A 19,428-nucleotide genomic window follows, 5' to 3' on the forward strand; every position below is an offset into this window, starting at 1 on the left:
CATAATAAAGGTGATGATTGACAGCTGTGCTGACAAATGAAGCTCCTGCGTGTTTTTAAGGAGGAACCAAGACAAGAGGCTGACCTTTACAGGACGGTCACTAACTGGGCCCAAAATGAGGGGCGTGGACCATGAAAAGGCCGCTCCTCTCAGCTCAGGTGTGTCTTTAGCACCTGTGAACTCTCAGCCCCTCCTCCCCCTGACTGAGTGTGTGTGAGGTGTGTGTGTATATGAGATGTGTGTGTGGACAGGAGCTGTCAGTCCGGTGTGTGTGGATCTCGAGGTGTCAGCAGAGATCTGCATGGCTGCTCTCTGAGCTCTCAGAGTCTGTGAGGCGTGAGGAGACGAGTCCCTGAACGACTGAATATCAATTTAAAATCTCCATCTGATCCACACACACACACACTAACACACACACACACACACACACACACACACACACACACACACACACACACACACACACACACACACACGCCGTTTTTTCCTTGACCTGTGAATAAAATATAAACGAACATGTAAACACTCATGTGTGTATGTATGTGTGTGTATGTGTGTGTGTGTGTGTGTGTGTGTGTGTGTGTGTGTGTGTGTGTGTGTGTATGAGACGTGTGATCCTGACATGTTTCTGCTCCTCAGTCGTTCCTGATGAAGACTCTTCAGCTCAGCTTCATCTTCATCATCCTCATCACAGGTGTGACTCTGTTTGCTGTGATCTGATTGGTCAGAGTGTGAGGTGGGCGGACTCACTGTAGGTGTGGATCAGGGCGTGGACGATGTGCAGGTGTCCGTGGATGGAGGCCAGGTGGAGCGCGGTGTAACCCTGGAAACAGACGGAGTTTAAACTTTGATGATTCTCCAGATTTACCTGTTCGCTCTGACTGAGTTCATGTTCCTGCTCAGTCTCAGATCCTCCTCACCCCGACCGGCTCAGTTTGCCTGAGCTCTGGGACTTTTCATATATTTTTATTATTTCTTTTTATATTTTTTTGTTTTCTTTGGTTATTGTTTTGTTGTTGTGACTCAGAGTGGACAGTAAAAAGACAAACACGTTTCCAAACTCTGCACGTGACGGTGAACTCCTGAACCTGACCCTGACAGCTCGCTGAGGCTGGACACAAAAAAAAAAAAACACTTTTTCATAAATATTTCCTCCTTTAGTTTCTGAATATTTTCCTTTTAAAAGTCTTTTCTTTGATTGTCTTGAATAATTTTAAGTTTTCGTTTTATTATCGGAGATAAAATAACCGGGCGGTAAAAACAGAGACGGTGAGCTGACTTTTTTTAGACTTCTTCTTTTTTTTTCTAAACGAAACGTTCAGACTTGGATCTGGTTTTTGTTTCGAAGTCAGATCTGTTAAGTTTTCCTGAACGGTCTTTTTCTAGAAGGATCTGTCGGGGGCCTTGGACCCTGTCCGTCCTGGACCTGGTCTCCCTGCTCATGAACTTTCTGATCAACAGAAACAAACTGTCCCGAGTCCAGAGGACTGGCTCTGCGCTAACATGGCCTCCTGTTGATCCCTTTACCCATCAAGCTTTGTGACCTCTTCAGGGGGACTCATGGGACCCCCGTGCTGGCCCTCAGGGAGATCAGAGTCCTGGTCTCAGAGCATCCTGGTCTTCAGTGGATCCTGGACCTGCTCTCTGAAATCACTCTGAGGTGATCAGCTCTCAGTCGCTGGGAGACGAACCAGAGCGCGCAGAGGATGAGGAGGAGGAGGAAGAAACCTGTCACTGAGGATCCTCTGAGCGGCCGTCAGCCTGCCGCCCCCCCCCCCCCCCCCCCCCCCCTATCATCATCATCCTCGTCTTCATCGTTTGTTCACATTAACACCAACGAGTCCCTGAGGACCAGCCACCCGTCATCCTGTCAGAGAGCCCGGCAAACGCTCAACAGACGCTCCGTCAGTGCTCCTTAAACACGGCTAACTGACAGTCAGAAGACGGCCTGAAGTCGGACTGATGTCGGAGTGAAGTGGGTTTGATGTTGGAGTGAAGTGGGTTTGATGTTGGAGTGAAGTGGGTTTGATGTTGGAGTGAAGTCGGTTTGAAGTCGGGGCTGATTAAGACGACGAGTCTGAAGTTTGTCTCATGGTGACGCTAAACGAGCCCTCCAGGATGTTTGAAGTCTGAAACAGGGACTGTCAGAGCCCTGTCAGCTTCACACACACACACACGTCACATCTGTGTGTCTGTGTGTCAAGAATCAAGCAGCACACACACTTCACATCTGTGTGTGTGTTCACTGATGGCTGTGACTGTGAGGCGAGTGTCTTCTGTGAGTTTCTGCTGAACATGAAGGATTCTGATGTTTGGACAAATAGACGCTAAACATCCAGACTAAACGCTCACACACACACACACACACACACACACACACACACACACACACACACACACACACACACACACACACACACACACACACACCTGTTTGTCTCAGTCTGGATGTGTGAATCTCTCAGACTCATAAATAGGATGAGATCAGATCAAATGAGATTAGATTTGATCAGACGAGATGAGATAAGAAGTGTATTAGCTTCGTGTTAGCTTCGTGTTAGCTTCGTGTTAGCTGTGTGTTAGCTGTGTGTTAGCTGTGTGTTAGCTGTGTGTTAGCTTCGTGATAGCCTTGTGTTAGCTTCGTGTTAGCTGTGTGTGAGCCAAGTGCTAGCTGAGTGATAGCTGTGTGTTGGCTAATTGTTAGCTTTATGTTACCTGAGTGTTAGCTGAGTGTTAGCAGAGTGTTAGCTGAGTGTTAGCTGTGTGTTAGCTGAGTGTTAGCTTATGTTACCTGAGTGTTAGCTGAGTGTTAGCAGAGTGTTAGCTGAGTGTTAGCTGTGTGTTAGCTGAGTGTTAGCTTTGTATTAGCTGAGTGTTAGCTGGGTGTTAGCTGAGTGTTGGCTTTGTATTGAATGAGTGTTACCTGGGTGTTAGCTAAGTGTTAGCTGTGTGTAAGCTGAGTGTAAGCTGTGTGTTAGCTGAGTGTAAGCTGTGTATTAGCTGTGTATTAGCAGAGTGTTAGCTGTGTATTAGCTGAGTGTTAGCTGTCTATTAGCTGTGTATAAGCAGAGTGTTAGCTGTGTATTAGCTGTGTATTAGCAGAGTGTTAGCTGTGAGTTAGCTGTCTATTAGCTGTGTTTTAGCAGAGTGTTAGCTGTGAGTTAGCTGAGTGTTGGCTGTCTATTAGCTGTGCATTAGCAGAGTGTAAGCTGTGTATTAGCTGTGTTTTAGCAGAGTGTTAGCTGTGTATACGCTGTGTTTTAGCAGAGTGTTAGCTGTGAGTTAGCTTATGTTAGCTGTGTATTAGCGGTGTATAAGTAGAGTGTTAGCTGTGTATTAGCTGTGTTTTAGCAGAGTGTTAGCTGTGTATTAGCTGTGTTTTAGCAGAGTGTTAGCTGTGTATTAGCTTTGTTTTAGCAGAGTGTTAGCTGTGTATTAGCTGTGTTTTAGCAGAGTGTTAGCTGTGTATTAGCTGTGTTTTAGCAGAGTGTTAGCTGTGTATTAGCTGTGTATTAGCAGAGTGTTAGCTGTGTATTAGCTGTGTATTAGCAGAGTGTTAGCTGTGTATTAGCTGTGTTTTAGCCGAGTGTTAGCTGTGTATTAGCTGTGTTTTAGCCGAGTGTTAGCTGTGTATAAGTTGTGTATTAGCTGAGTGTTAGCTGTGTATTAGCTGTGTTTTAGCAGAGTGTTAGCTGTGTATTAGCAGAGTGTTAGCTGTGTATTAGCAGAGTGTTAGCTGTGTATTAGCTGTGTATTAGCAGAGTGTTAGCTGTGTATTAGCTGTGTTTTAGCAGAGTGTTAGCTGTGTATTAGCTGAGTGTTAGCAGAGTGTTAGCTGTGTATAAGCTGTGTATTAGCTGAGTGTTAGCTGTGTATTAGCTGTGTTTTAGCAGAGTGTTAGCTGTGTATAAGCTGTGTATTAGCTGAGTGTTAGCTGTGTATTAGCTGTGTTTTAGCAGAGTGTTAGCTGTGTATTAGCTGTGTATTAGCTGAGTGTTAGCTGTGTATTAGCTGTGTTTTAGCAGAGTGTTAGCTGTGTATTAGCTGTGTTTTAGCAGAGTGTTAGCTGTGTATTAGCTGTGTATTAGCTGAGTGTTAGCTGTGTATTAGCTGTGTTTTAGCAGAGTGTTAGCTGTGTATTAGCAGAGTGTTAGCTGTGTATTAGCAGAGTGTTAGCTGTGTATTAGCTGTGTATTAGCAGAGTGTTAGCTGTGTATTAGCAGAGTGTTAGCTGAGTGTTAGCTGTGTATTAGCTGTGTATTAGCAGAGTGTTAGCTGTGTATTAGCAGAGTGTTAGCTGTGTATTAGCAGAGTGTTAGCTGTGTATTAGCAGAGTGTTAGCTGTGAGATAGCTGTGTTTTAAGGGTGTTTTTGTTGTTGAATCCTCAGTTGGACTGTGACAGCCCCTCTCCCCCACATATATGTCTGACACAGTGTGTGTGTGTGTGTGTGTGTGTGTGTGTGTGTGTGTGTGTGTGTGTGTGTGTGTGTGTGTGTATGTGTGTGTGTGTGTGTTGTTTAACAAGCATAAACAGACTTACCCCCTTCATAGAGACGGAGAGCAGCAGCAGGAGGGTCAGACAGAGACAGAGAGAGGATCAGACTCAGTTCACAGCTGGACTCAGGGAATCTACACACACACTGTGAGCTTCACACTCTGAGCTACACACTCTGAGCTACACACACCCTGAGCTACACACACTCTGAGCTACACACACCCTGAGCTACACACACTCTGAGCCACACACTCTGAGGATCATTGAGACCACCAGGGTCACAAATACACTCACGTGCTGGTGTGGACACAGACCACCAGGAGGACCACGGACGAGAAGGAGGCAGAGTGAGGAAGAGGAGCAGGTTTTAACCCCATGTGTGGAGAAACATTTGTCTTCAGACTGGTTGATGTGGTTCTCACACACACACACACACACACACACACACACACACACACACACACACACACACACACACTCACCGATCTGGCGTTGACGTCGGCCCCAGAGCGAAGCATCATGTCCACGGCCTCCTGACGGCCCTGCTTGGCGGCCCAGTGAAGAGCCGTCTGAAAACACACACACACACACACACACACACACACACACACACACACACACACACACACACACACACACACACACACACACAAACACACACTGAAGCTACTGTTGAGCACTGAGACTGACTGCCAGGTACCGAGCATCTGTACCGTACCGTTTCCAATGAGGGGGGTACCGTCCCTGCCCGTAGCACTTTGAAACGGTACAGGTGTGTTTCTGTCTTTCTCAGGGTGGTTGCTGCCTTTTATAAAATGGATTTTCTGAAAGTGACCTCACAGAAAAACCAGCCCAAAGCCGCTCAGAATAAGCAGACATGGCAACCCTGCAGTCAGTGAGCAGAGGGGGAGCAGAGGGAGCAGAGGGAGCAGAGGAGGAGCAGAGGACCCTGAGTCTGGAGTCGGTGAGTTTTTCTGCTCACTAAGATGAATTCTCAGCAGCTCTCGTCAGGCTGTCAGGTGAAAATGAATCTAATACGCTCAGAGGAAGAGAGAATAAAGCACAGAGGTGGTTATAAACCCCGGCTCTGTCTGAGGTTAAAGCTTTTAGATAAAGGAAAAAAAACCTTTGGATGTTTTTTTTTAATGATCTAAATTTGGTTCGTTAACGTGCCCAGCCTCATGTCTCCTCCCTCCTCTGCAGAAAGCTCTCCTCCACACGGCTTTGTTTCATTCCTGCACACGTTTGACAACTCAAAGAGTAATGTTTGTCAAATTAAAGACGATCTCGTTACAGTTTCTATCTTTAGAGAGGTTTCAGAGTAACTTCCTGTTAAACTGAATCTGCAGGAGGTAAATTTCCCTCTGAGCTCAGAGCGGCTCAGAGCTGCTGCTCAGGAAACTCAAGCTCATCTGCTCTGAGTTCGTTTCTGAAGAACAGCGTGTCTCTGACTCTGTGTTTGATTTTAGACCCAGTGTGTCCCCAAACGTCTGAAGCTGCCATGTCTCAGTGTCTCAACATCTCAGTGTCTCAGTGTCTCAGAATCTCAGTGTCTCACTGTCTCAGTGTCTCAGAATCTCAGTGTCTCAGTGTCTCAACATCTCAGTGTCTCAGTGTCTCAGTGTCTCAGAATCTCAGTGTCTCAGTGTCTCAACATCTCAGTGTCTCAACGTCTCAGTGTCTCAACGTCTCAGTAACTCAGCGTCTCAGTGTCTCAGTGTCTAAACGTCTCAGTGTCTCAGTTTCTCAGTATCAGAGTGTCTCAGAATCTCAGTGTCTCACTGTCTCAGTGTCACAGTGTCTTAACATCTCAGTGTCTCAACGTCTCAGTGTCTCAACGTCTCAGTAACTCAGCGTCTCAGTGTCTCAGCGTCTCAGTGTCTAAACGTCTCACTGTCTCAGTGTCTCAGCATCTCACTGTCTCAGTGTCTCAATTACTCAGTGTCTCAGTGTCTCAGTGTCTCAACGTCTCAGTGTCTCAGTTTCTCAGTATCAGAGTGTCTCAGTGTCTCAGTGTCTCAGTGTCTCAGTTTCTCAGTGTCTCATCGGCTCAGTTTCCTAGTGTCTCTGTGTCCCAGCGTTTTTCATTTTCAGTGTCTTTGGATCTCAGAGGAAGGATCGTGATCCAGCTTAGTTTTTATCACTAACTCATGTAAAGACTCAGACCAACAAAGACAGGACTCCAGGGCTAAGACACCACACACACTGTTCTGTATCAGGAAAGGACAATAAAAAGGATGCTAATGCTAACAGAAAGTGCTAACACCATGACATCACTACAAACACAGAGTGAACTTACAAACTGGAAACAGTCCGCGAGTTTTTAAAGGGAGGAAAAACACAGAGGAGTTAGTTTCTGACTTTAACACCTGAGAAACCAAACTTCAGACCAGAGTCAGAGAGAGTCCACCTCAGTCAGATCAGCTGGCTCACACACTCCTCTGTGTGTGTGTGTGTGTGTGTGTGTGTGTGTGTGTGTGTGTGTGTGTGTTGATTCAGGCAGACTGCTGGGGTTGGAGGGGGGCTGCCAAGCTGCTTCAACAGCCACAGTTTTCATTAGCAGGTGCTAACTGAACCCCCCCTCGCCCGCCGGCCTCTTCCGCTGCTTACTGAGCGCGCTCCACCTGAGCCACACACACACACACACACACACACACACACACACACACACACACACACACACACACACACACACACACACACACACACACACCGGCGGCTGACAGCAGTGATATTAGGAGCTGTGAGGTGTTGGCCGTGTTGTTGTTGTTGTCGTCGTTGTTGTTGTTGTTCAGCTCTGAAAACAGAAACCTGTGCAGGTTTAAACCTCAGTAAGACCTAAAAACACAGAATCCACCTTTAAATGAAGCTGACTCACTCCTAGGTGGAGCAGGAGGAGCAGGAGGAGCAGGAGGAGCAGGAGGAGCAGGAGGAGCAGGAGGAGCCACAGACTCAGCAGGAAACCCTTTCACACGTTTCCTAACATGACGGACACCTGTCCCCTGGGGGGTGTCTCAGTGACCCGGTACAAACCGTGACCTGCTCACCGGCCCTGGCTCTGTAAAACTCTGTGACGCTCTGTGACGCTCTGTGACGCTCTGTGACGCTCTGTGACGCTCTGTAAAACTCTGTGACGCTCTGTGACGCTCTGTGACGCTCTGTGACGCTCTGTGACGCTCTGTGACGCTCTGTAAAACTCTGTGACGCTCTGTGACGCTCTGTGACGCTCTGTAACGCTCTGTGACGCTCTGTGACGCTCTGTGACGCTCTGTAACGCTCTGTGACGCTCTGTGACACTCTGTGACGCTCTGTAACGCTCTGTGACGCTCTGTGACACTCTGTGACGCTCTGTGACGCTTTGTGACGCTCTGTGACGCTCTGTAAAACTCTGTGACGCTCTGTGACGCTCTGTGACGCTCTGTGACGCTCTGTAACGCTCTGTAACGCTCTGTGACGCTCTGTGACACTCTGTGACGCTCTGTGACGCTCTGTAACGCTCTGTGACGCTCTGTGACGCTCTGTAACGCTCTGTGACGCTCTGTGACGCTCTGTAACGCTCTGTGACGCTCTGTGACGCTCTGTGACACTCTGTGACGCTCTGTGACGCTCTGTAACGCTCTGTGACACTCTGTGACGCTCTGTAACGCTCTGTGACGCTCTGTGACGCTCTGTGACGCTCTGTGACGCTCTGTAACGCTCTGTGACACTCTGTGACGCTCTGTGACGCTCTGTGACGCTCTGTAAAACTCTGTAAAACTCGGTGACGCTCTGTGACGCTCTGTGACGCTCTGTAAAACTCTGTGACGCTCTGTGACGCTCTGTGACGCTCTGTGACGCTTTGTGACGCTCTGTGACGCTCTGTGACGCTCTGTGACGCTCTGTGACGCTCTGTAAAACTCTGTGACGCTCTGTGACGCTCTGTGACGCTCTGTGACACTCTGTGACGCTCTGTGACGCTTTGTAACGCTCTGTGACGCTCTGTGACGCTCTGTGACGCTCTGTAACGCTCTGTAAAACTCTGTGACGCTCTGTGACGCTCTGTGACGCTCTGTGACGCTCTGTAACGCTCTGTAAAACTCTGTAACGCTCTGTGACGCTCTGTGACGCTCTGTAACGCTCTGTGACGCTCTGTGACGCTCTGTAAAACTCTGTGACGCTCTGTGACGCTCTGTAACGCTCTGTGACGCTCTGTAAAACTCTGTGACGCTCTGTGACGCTCTGTAAAACTCTGTGACGCTCTGTGACGCTCTGTGACGCTCTGTAACGCTCTGTGACGCTCTGTGACGCTCTGTAAAACTCTGTGACGCTCTGTGACGCTCTGTGACACTCTGTAAAACTCTGTGACGCTCTGTGACGCTCTGTGACGCTCTGTAAAACTCTGTGACGCTCTGTGACGCTCTGTGACGCTCTGTGACGCTCTGTGACGCTCTGTGACGCTCTGTGACGCTCTGGAACGCTCTGTGACGCTCTGTAAAACTCTGTGACGCTCTGTGACGCTCTGTGACGCTCTGTAACGCTCTGTGACGCTCTGTAAAACTCTGTGACGCTCTGTAAAACTCTGTGACGCTCTGTGACGCTCTGTGACGCTCTGTGACGCTCTGTAACGCTCTGTGACGCTCTGTGACGCTCTGTGACGCTCTGTGACGCACTGAACGGGGTGGTTTCTCTGTCTCGGTTTGTGTGTTTGTCTGTTTCACCTCATCCTGTGTTTTTGTCATTTTAAAGTTTTTGTTTCATATTTGAGTTTTTGTTCCTTTGTTTCTGTTTTGTTTATATTTGTTGTTTTATCTCCCTTTGTTATCCTTTTTTGTGTTTTTATAATGTTTTGATGTTTATTTTACTCCATGTTTTTTTGTTCATCTGTTTTTGTTTCTGTCTCTTTGTTACTTTTTGTTTTGTTTTGTTTTTTAAGTTTTTTGTTAATCTTTGCTGTTGTTTTCTTTATCTTGTTTGTTGTTTGGTTTGTCTTTTTTAATCTTCGTTGTTATCTTTCTGCCTTTTGTTGTGTTGTTTATCTGTGTGGTTGTGTCTGTTTGTGTAATTGACCTCGTCCTTCCAGCCCCTGGACGTGTGCGTGGTAGACCCCTCAGAGCCGTGTCTAATGTTGCTGTCTGCAGAGCTGATATAAATACCTGAGTGTGTTGTGTGTGTGTGTGTGTGTGTGTGTGTGTGTGTGTGTGTGTGTGTGTGTGTGTGTGTGTGTGTGTGTGTGTGAGTGTGTGTGTGTGTGTGTGTGTGTGTGTGTGTGTGTGTGTGTGTGTTGACCATATTGAGCATGGTGTCAGGTGTTTCCTGCTGTCAGGACGCCCTCCCTCCGCTCACTCGCTGAACAAACATGCCAGGAAAGTGGACGTTGGTGTGAATCCATTTACATGACGAGCGTTTACAACAACACCTCCTGTTCCAGCCTCCACCCCCACCCCCACCCCCACCCCCACCGCCTCCGAGAGCTTCTAAACATCCACCACGTCCCAGAGAGAGGGAGGTGAGGAGTGTGTGTGTGTGTGTGTGAGAGAGAGAGAGATCAGCCCAGAGCTAATTAAAGCTGGAGTCAGTGTGATGTGAGCCCTTGTTGTTCAGCTGATTCGTTACACACGGCAAAAAGAAACAACAACTCACCCCCTTCAGGAGAGACACGGGTCCACAGCAAGACCAGGTCCACAGCAAGACCAGGTCCACAGCAAGACCAGGTCCACAGAGAGACCAGGTCCACAGCAAGACCAGGTCCACAGCAAGACCAGGTCCACGGAGAGACACGGGTCCACAGAGAGACACGGGTCCACGGAGAGACAAAGACAGAGACAGAAAATTAATTCATGGATGAATCAAGGACAAAAAGTTGTGAGATCAACACAGGATCTGCTCAAACGGTGACATCACAAGTTGATGAATCTCCTCTGAAGGGTTAAAACAGAAAAACACAACTTTGATTTATGGCAACAGCAAAGGAGGATTCTAGAACTCTAGGTTCCGGAATGGTGGGGATGGGGGGTTTAAAGAGACAGACTCAATGTTCTAACATCACATACGGCCACATGACATCACATCTACACACACACCACGTGTGACATCACAGCGTGTATCTAACATTGGACACTCGTCTGTAAAAACTGAAACCAGACTTAGAGGAAACCTTTAAACACTTTAACATGAAGACAGAAATACACAGGTCTGCTGTGTGTGTGTGTGTGTGTGTGTGTGTGTGTGTGTGTGTGTGTGTGTGTGTGTGTGTGTGTGTGTGTGTGTGTGTGTGTGTGTGTGTGTGTGTGTGTGTGTTGGATTAAAAAGTGTTAAGTGATGTTGATCTGATAACTTTCAGGATCATCCCTCCTCTTTCTCCTCTGTCCCTCCCTCCTCTTTCTCCTCTTTTCTCCTCTTTCTCCTCTCTCCTCTAACCTGATCAGGAACTTGTTGACGGCTCTCTGAGCGTTTAACGTCCTTAAGCCAATCGTCTCCCTGACGTGTGGATGGTTTTTCAGCGAGCGCCGCGCGTCCAGCCGCTGAGGACAGATTTAACACGGAGCTGCTGATCAGAGCGCTCAGGCTGAGATTAATCTGATCCGTTATCTCTGCCTCATCAGCCTGGGGTCCCCAGAGGACTAACTACAGACCGGATCAGCCCACCCTGAGGGTCTGAGAGGCTTTGAGCTGCTGCAGCTACAACCTTTAAAAACTGGTTTCAGTGACGAACTTAAAAAGTTCCTGACGCCGTGAAGCTCAGAGAGGAGAGAACCAACCTTCCTAACACATGGAGGACGGACAGAGCCACAGAAACCACTAGAACCAAGACCTGAAGATCCACCTGAGCATTATGACATGTTACATGTATGACATGAACACTGCAGAATTGGTTCTGTTTGCCGAGGTTCGGTCAGGGGACAAGGTTCTCTTAATGAGGTCAGGGTTCTCTTTATAGGATCAGGGTTCTCTTAATAGGGTCAGGGTTCTCTTTATAGGGTCAGGGTTCTCTTTATGAGGCTAGACTAACATCAGATTTTAAACAGACTAACATCAGACTAACATAAGATTTTAATCAGACTACCATCAGACTAACATCAGACTAACATAAGATTTTAATCAGACTACCATCAGACTAACATCAGACCAACATCAGATTTTAATCAGACTAACATCAGATTTTAATCAGACTACCATCAGACTAACATCAGACTAACATAAGATTTTAATCAGACTACCATCAGACTAACATCAGACCAACATCAGATTTTAATCAGACTAACATCAGATTTTAATCAGACTAACATCAGATTTTAATCAGACTACCATCAGAATAACATCAGACTAACATAAGATTTTAATCAGACTAACATCAGACTAACATAAGATTTTAATCAGACTAACATAAGATTTTAATCAGACTAACATCAGACTAACATCAGATTTTAATCAGACTAACATCAGATTTTCATTAGACTAACATCAGATTTTAATCGGACTAACATCAGATTTTCATTAGACTAACATCAGATTTTAATCGGACTTACATCAGACTAACATTAACAGAGTTAGCCTCACTAACAGCCTCCTGTTTGACTTACCGTGATGAAGTCCTGAGGAGGGTTTGGAGTAAGCACACACACACACACACACACACACACACACACACACACACACACACACACACACACACACACACACACACAGAAACAGAACAGTTATTCATTGTTAATCTAGGGGACACTAACTAGAGGAGACAGAGTCAGAGCCTGTCAGTCTCGTCTGTAATGGTCTCTGATGTCACCGGGTTCAGGATCTGTGTTTGTACCTTCTTCATGACCAGGTTTGGCTCCTGGGCCAGCAGGCGGCTCTGAGCAGCCATGTTTCCCAGCGCTGAGCTCTTCAACCACTCCCTCTCCAGAGGATCCAGCTGCACGCGGTGGAACAGGGACTGAGGACAGAGACCGGGTTCAGTACAGGTCTGTGACTCGGGGAACAGGGACTGGTTTCAGTACAGGTCTTAGACTCGGGGAACAGGGACTGGTTTTAGTACAGATCTTTCTCCTCACAGGCAGATCCTTCAGAGTGTCATGGCGAGGAGAAGTGTCTAAATCACATGGTTTATTAACAGTATCGCTCAGACAGGTTGGGGGGCGGGGCTACCTGAGGCCTCCAGGTGATTTCCTAAGAGCTCTGAGCACGCTGAGAGGGTCCTGCTGCGCCCCGTCACACGGCGGGCAGAGGGAGGCTGACAGCCAATCAGGAGGGGGGACACAGCTATTATGGGATATCACCATGGGAACAGCATGGAGGGAGACGGTCTGTTTATACAGGCTGCAGGACGGCAGGGCGCCCACACACACACACACACACACACACACACACACACACACACACACACACACACAGAAACAACAGGAGCCTCAAACTTTGTTTATCTGAACTTTGTCTCTAACTCACCATGACTGAAGACGCAGCTACGCTCCTGCTGTCGTCCTCCTCGCTCTGAAACATCATCAACAACAACAACATCATAAACATAAACAACAAACATCAAACATTAACATTCTTTACATTCTAACTTTCAGGTCACGGCTCAGGTTATTTTTCTCATATGTGGTGTGTTTATTTAACATGTTCCCATTAAATGTCGTTTAACTGAGGATTACTGCTGAAAACAACAACTTCCCAGTTTGGGATCAATCAAGTTTTCTTTTCTTTTCCATTCTATTGTATTCCATTCTATCTTAATCCATTCTATTCAATTCTATTCTTTTCTATCCTATTCTATTCTAACAGCATAAAAACAATAATAAAAAAAGAGAAAACAGGTAACCATAAAGTGTAGATGTTAAAATAAACTCCTGTAAATAAAAAGTTCAGGTGTTGATATAAAGAGATGTAAACATGAAGAAAAGATGAAAACATAAAGTGATGTCAGTGTTTAAGGTGTACATGTGACTGAAGGTAAACATTTAAATAATGAGCTGATTATAAACTGATATAAACTGATGGTTTAAATTTATGTTTTCTCTGTAAAAACAAACTGATGTTTATATAAAGTGATGTAAATATAAAGGTTTAGATCAGTGTTTCCTCTCTGTGGTCAGTGGGCGTTCAACATGAGTGTGTGTGTGTGTGTGTGTGTGTGTGTGTGTGTGTGTGTGTGTGTGTGTGTGTGTGTGTGTGTGTGTGTGTGTGTGTGTGTGTGTGTGTCCTCAGAGGATGGTGTGTTCATCAATGATGATCTTGGTGATAGTTTAGCAGTCTGCCGTTGCTCTTTGTTTGTTGTGTGTCTGTTGTGTGTCTGTTGTGTGTTTGTTGTGTGTTTGTTGTGTGTCTGTTGTGTGTCTGTTGTGTGTTTGTTGTGTGTTTGTTGTGTGTCTGTTGTGCGATCATTGTGTAATGGTTGTGCGATGGTTGTGTTATTGTTGTGTTAACTCGTAGTGGCTGTGCTCGTCCCTGAAGGAGCGTCAGAGTTTAAAATCTGATGAATCTGTTAAATCCTGAAAAGCCGTTTGAGGAGAGGAAGGCGGCGCTCGGCGTCTTCAGAGAGACGTGGCGCTTTCATCAGAGCGCCGACGCCTTTGTTCAGTCACGCAGCAGATTGGAGGGGTCGGCTCTCTGCGCCGTAATGAGCTCACAGACAGGTCTGCTCTGTTCCCGCCTCATCACTTTCATCTTCATCCTCATCTTCATCCTCATCTTTATCCTCATCTTTATCCTCATCTTCAGCTTCAGCTTCATCTTCATCTTCATCCTCATCCTCATCTTCAGCTTCAGCTTCATCTCCACCTTTGTCTTCATCATCAGCTTCATCCTCATCTTCATCATCAGCTTCATCCTCATCCTCAGCTTCATCATCAGCTTCATCCTCATCCTCAGCTTCATCATCAGCTTCATCCTCATCTTCATCTTCATCATCAGCTTCATCCTCATCCTCAGCTTCATCATCAGCTTCATCCTCATCTTCATCTTCATCATCAGCTTCATCCTCATCTTCATCTTCATCTTCATCTCCACCTTTGTCTTCATCAGTTTCTCCATATCCATCTTCATCTTCATCCTCATCCTCATCCTCATCTTTATCCTCTTCTTCATCGTCATCTTCATCTTTATCCCCACCTCCATCTTCAGGAACATGAAGCACGTTGAACCCACAGTCCAGAGGAACCAAGATCCGGTCCAGGAGTGTTGATCCAAAGTGGATCAGAACTCAGATCCATCTCTCCTCAGACCCAAACACTTTGGTTTCATCTTTGACCTTTGACCTTCTCTGAGTCTGGTCTTGCTGTGGTCAGTCTCTCCGTCTGCTCCTCACAGACCAGGGTCACCTCAGACCGGCCCCCTCACAGGAAGAGGTCTGATCTGAGACCAGCAAGAGTCTGAGAGGAAGAGTCAGGACCTTTGAGGTGAAACCTGCTAAAAGGGTGAGTCCTCAGGGGGGTCAGCTCCAGAGACTACACAGACCCTGGTCTCTGCAGAGTCTGAGGGACCAGGTCTCTGTGTGAGGGACCAGGTCTCTGTCTGAGGGACCAGGTCTCTGTGTGAGGGACCAGGTCTCTGTGTGAGGAACCAGGTCTCTGTGTGAGGGACCAGGTCTCTGTCTGAGGGACCAGGTCTCTGTGTGAGGGACCAGGTCTCTGGTAGCTCAGAGATGATTCTTTATCTGCGTCTGATCCCCTCCTCCCCCCTCCCCCCCCCCCCCTCCTCTAATGATCCATCTTCCTCTAATTTGCATATTAACGAGGCTTCAGGGCTGAGTCTGAGGGTATCAGACTTTTCTGAGGCTGTGAGAGGAGGAGGAGGAGGAGGAGGAGGAGGAGGAGGAGGAGGAGGAGGAGGAGGAGGAGGAGGAGGAGGAGGTCCTGGTGTAATCTCCCTCTCATTCACGCACGCCGCCGCCGTCTGATTGTGGCACAGATGAAAAGCCATTTGTGGGCGAGCGGCGGCGTGAAAGGAGCCGCCTGTTCGACAGCGTGAACCTCGCCGTCTGAGCGCCGCAGGGTCACCAGAGGTCAAAGGAATTATGATTACAGCGAGCGGCGAAGGGCTCCTTATTCCCCGACTGACCCGACCACAAAGAGACCGCTCTGACCACGAGATGAGGCCATCAGAGCCACGCTAACGCTTTGTTAGCTGCACCACGCCACGCGGAGAGGGTCAGGGGCCAGAGACACACACACACACACAAACACACACACACACACACACACACACACACACACACACACACACACACACACACACACACACACACACACACACACACACACACACACACACACACACACACACACACACACACAGAGCAGAACCATTGAGACCAGATCATAACAGGTTCATGTTCGTCCTCAAAGACCGAAAAACTGATCGAATCTGAGACGATGAGCTCAGACCTGTGTGTGTGTGTGTGTGTGTGTGTGTGTGTGTGTGTGTGTGTGTGTGTGTGTGTGTGTGTGTGTGTGTGTGTGTGTGTGTGTGTGTGTCTACCTTACAGCAGATAGAAAGATAAAGACCATTTTTCACAGTCCTCTGCAGCAGCAGCTTCACAGACGCAGACCACAGACCCTGACCCCCCATGGACCAGAGAGAGTCCACTAACTGTTCTGGTTTGATCCCTGACAGACCAGGAGAGACTAAAACTGTAGTTTCCTGTAGTTTATAGAACTTCCCTGTTGTTTCTGTAGTTTGTGGTAGTTTCCTGTAGTTTACTGACGTTTAGAGTAATTAACGGTAGATAACTGTAGTTTCATGTAGTATACTGTAGTTAACAGTAGATAACTGTAGTTTAGTGTAGTATACTGTAGTTAACAGTGTTTGACTGTAGTTTTGTGTAGTGTACTGTAGTTCACAGTGGATACCGTAGTTAAGTCTGGTGAAGTATTCTGTAGTTAACAGTAGTTAATGCAGTTTAGTGTAGCATACTGTGATTTACAGTAGTTGACTGTAGTTAGGTATAGTTTACTGTAGTTTACTGTAGTTTAGTGTAGTATACTGTAGTTCACAGTGGATACCGTAGTTAAGTCTGGTGAAGTATTCTGTAGTTAACAGTAGTTAATGCAGTTTAGTGTAGTATACTGTGATTTACAGTAGTTTACTGTAGTTAGGTATAGTTTACTGTAGTTTACCGTGGTTAATGTAGTTTAGAGTAGTATACTGTAGTTCACAGTGGATACTGTAGTTGAGTGTAGGATACTTTAGTTTATAGCAGTTCACAGTAGTTTAGTGTAGTATACAGCAGTTGACTGTAGTTTAGAGTAGTTGACAGTAGTTCAGAGTAGTTCACAGGAGAGTCCTTGGACCTGGACTGAACCAGTCAGACTCAGGATGGTCTCTCAGACTCACGGTCCTGGATGTGGTCCTCTCGCTGGTCAGAGAGATGGAGTCGCTCCTCAGAGACAGCTGGTCACAGCAGGGGGCGTCTCCTCCATCACTGCTGCAGCTCACCTGGTCTGCAGGGGGTCTCAGGGGGTCCGACAGGTCCACTACAGACTCTGGGGGTCCAGGAGCCGATGCAGGGCGCTGGGACTGAAAACACAGGAGACAGATCCAGACTGTTCAGAGGAGACCAGGACATCAGAGAAGAAACAGAACCAGAACCAACATCTCAGGTACAAAGGAGGAGGACATGGTTTGGATCTGAACAAACTCCGTCTGATAAGGGTTGGTTTGGGCCTCGATACCTGGGCTTCAAAAAAACTCTACAGAACCTGACAGGTGAGCACACAGACTACAGGTGAGCACACAGACTACAGGTGAGCACAGAGACTACAGGTGAGCACAGAGACTACAGGTGAGCACAGAGAGACTACAGGTGAGCACAGAGACTACAGGTGAGCACAGAGACTACAGGTGAGCACAGAGACTACAGGTGAGCACAGAGACTACAGGTGAGCACACAGACTACAGGTGAGCACACAGATTACAGGTGAGCACACAGATTACAGGTGAGCACACAGACTACAGGTGAGCACACAGACTACAGGTGAGCACACAGACTACAGGTGAGCACACACAAAGACTACAGGTGAGCACACAGACTACAGGTGAGCACACACACAGACTACAGGTGAGCACACAGACTACAGGTGAGCACACACACAGACTACAGGTGAGCACACAGAGACTTCAGGTGAGCACAGAGACTACAGGTGAGCACAGAGACTACAGGTGAGCACACAGACTACAGGTGAGCACACAGACTACAGGTGAGCACACACACAGACTACAGGTGAGCACACAGAGACTTCAGGTGAGCACACAGACTACAGGTGAGCACCCAGACTACAGGTGAGCACACAGACTACAGGTGAGCACACAGACTACAGGTGAGCCCACAGACTACAGGTGAGCACACACACAGACTACAGGTGAGCACACAGAGACTTCAGGTGAGCACACAGACTACAGGTGAGCACACAGACTACAGGTGAGCACACAGAGACTTCAGGTGAGCACACAGACTACAGGTGAGCACACAGACTACAGGTGAGCACACAGACTACAGGTGAGCACAGAGACTACAGGTGAGCACACAGAGACTACAGGTGAGCACACAGATTACAGGTGAATACACAGACTACAGGTGAGCACACAGAGACTACAGGTGAGCACACAGATTACAGGTGAATACACAGACTACAGGTGAGCCCACAGAGACTTCAGGTGAGCACACAGAGACTACAGGTGAGCACACAGACTACAGGTGAGCACACAGACTACAGGTGAGCACACACACAGACTACAGGTGAGCACAGAGACTACAGGTGAGCACAGACAGACAGGTTAAAGTGTTTCTGTGTCCTGGTGTTTCTCTGGTTTCTGTTAAATGTTGTTTCAGCCTGAGCTGCTGCTGCTGAGGGTGGAGGAGTTTTCACTCTGAGGAGTTTAGATCTCCTTCTCGTCCCTGTACCTGCAGATGAAACATGAACACACCTGTCCTCTCGCTGTTAGCGTGTGTTTGACTGGAACAGACGTGAAACACCAGGAATAGTCACACACTCTCCTCAGCGTGAACTCAACACGCTTCAAACCGGCTCACATCACTTCCAATCTCCTCTGCGTCGCTCAGACGGCGCCCAGGCCCCGGGAATTAGCATATGAGAGAGTGTTTACGTCTCTGCAGATCCTTCGTCTCCTCCTGAAAGACGCGCTCGTCTTCGCCGCGGCCGCCGAGCTGTTGACTACAATCAGGAGCAGCTGGAGACAGTTTAACATCTCACAGAGCAGGACGGTCCTCTAACTCTGGACCAGAGTCCCCTGAGAGCTCATTACCAGCCACTGCTGTCCCCACACACACACACACACACACACACACACACACACACACACACACACACACACACACACACACACACACACACACACACACACACACACACACACACACACACACAGAGTGATGTTTAGCTGTTCTAAGAGGTGGACACACACCATGAGGAGGAATCTTTATCAAACACGTGGAGCCGTCAGATTGATTCAGTTCATCCTTCAGGAGCCTCACGCTTTATTAAAACAATAAAAACTTCCTGACTTCAGGAAACTTCCTGCTCAGAGTTTATCCCAGAGATAATCCAGATGTATTCCAGATTTTTTTTTTTTTTTTTGATCAAGATCTAAACTGGATTTGATCCAGATTTATTCCAGGTTTTATCAAGATCTGACCCAGATTTATTCCAGATTGTATCAAGATTTGACCCAGATTTATTCTAGTTTTTTTTTTTTTAATCAGGATTTAAACCAGATTTGATCCAGATTTATTCCAGATTTTATTCAGATTTTAACCTGATATGATCCAGATTTGATCCAGATTTGATCCAGATTTGATCCAGATTTGATCCGGATTTGATCCAGATTCAAATGAGATTTGATCCAGATCCATCCCAGATTTGATTGACATTTAAACTGAGTTTCATCCAGATCTATTCCAGATTATATATCGTGACTTAAACAAGATTCGATCAAAATTTGA

At 47.1% G+C, this 19,428-nt stretch overlaps 1 protein-coding gene across 1 annotated transcript in view; it reads right to left on the bottom strand.

Annotated features, from left to right (window-relative positions):
- The window catches only part of LOC141796018 (uncharacterized), a 37,083-nt gene that overhangs the window by 6,450 nt on the left and 11,205 nt on the right, over positions 1-19,428 (bottom strand). Inside the window, exons 5-10 of the mRNA XM_074676878.1 lie at positions 16,803-16,985; positions 12,915-12,959; positions 12,283-12,405; positions 12,056-12,067; positions 4,979-5,065; positions 751-823 (exon numbers count right to left, since the gene is read on the bottom strand). Of these exons, the coding sequence (XP_074532979.1) occupies positions 751-823; positions 4,979-5,065; positions 12,056-12,067; positions 12,283-12,405; positions 12,915-12,959; positions 16,803-16,985 (523 nt within the window). The remainder of the gene's footprint in view (positions 1-750; positions 824-4,978; positions 5,066-12,055; positions 12,068-12,282; positions 12,406-12,914; positions 12,960-16,802; positions 16,986-19,428) is intronic.

This window comes from Halichoeres trimaculatus, unplaced genomic scaffold, assembly GCF_033239565.1.
Source record: "Halichoeres trimaculatus isolate MK-OKI-2021-1 unplaced genomic scaffold, fHalTri1.1 fHalTri1_scaffold_10, whole genome shotgun sequence".
In the NCBI taxonomy this organism is placed as follows: Eukaryota; Metazoa; Chordata; class Actinopteri; order Labriformes; family Labridae; genus Halichoeres; species Halichoeres trimaculatus.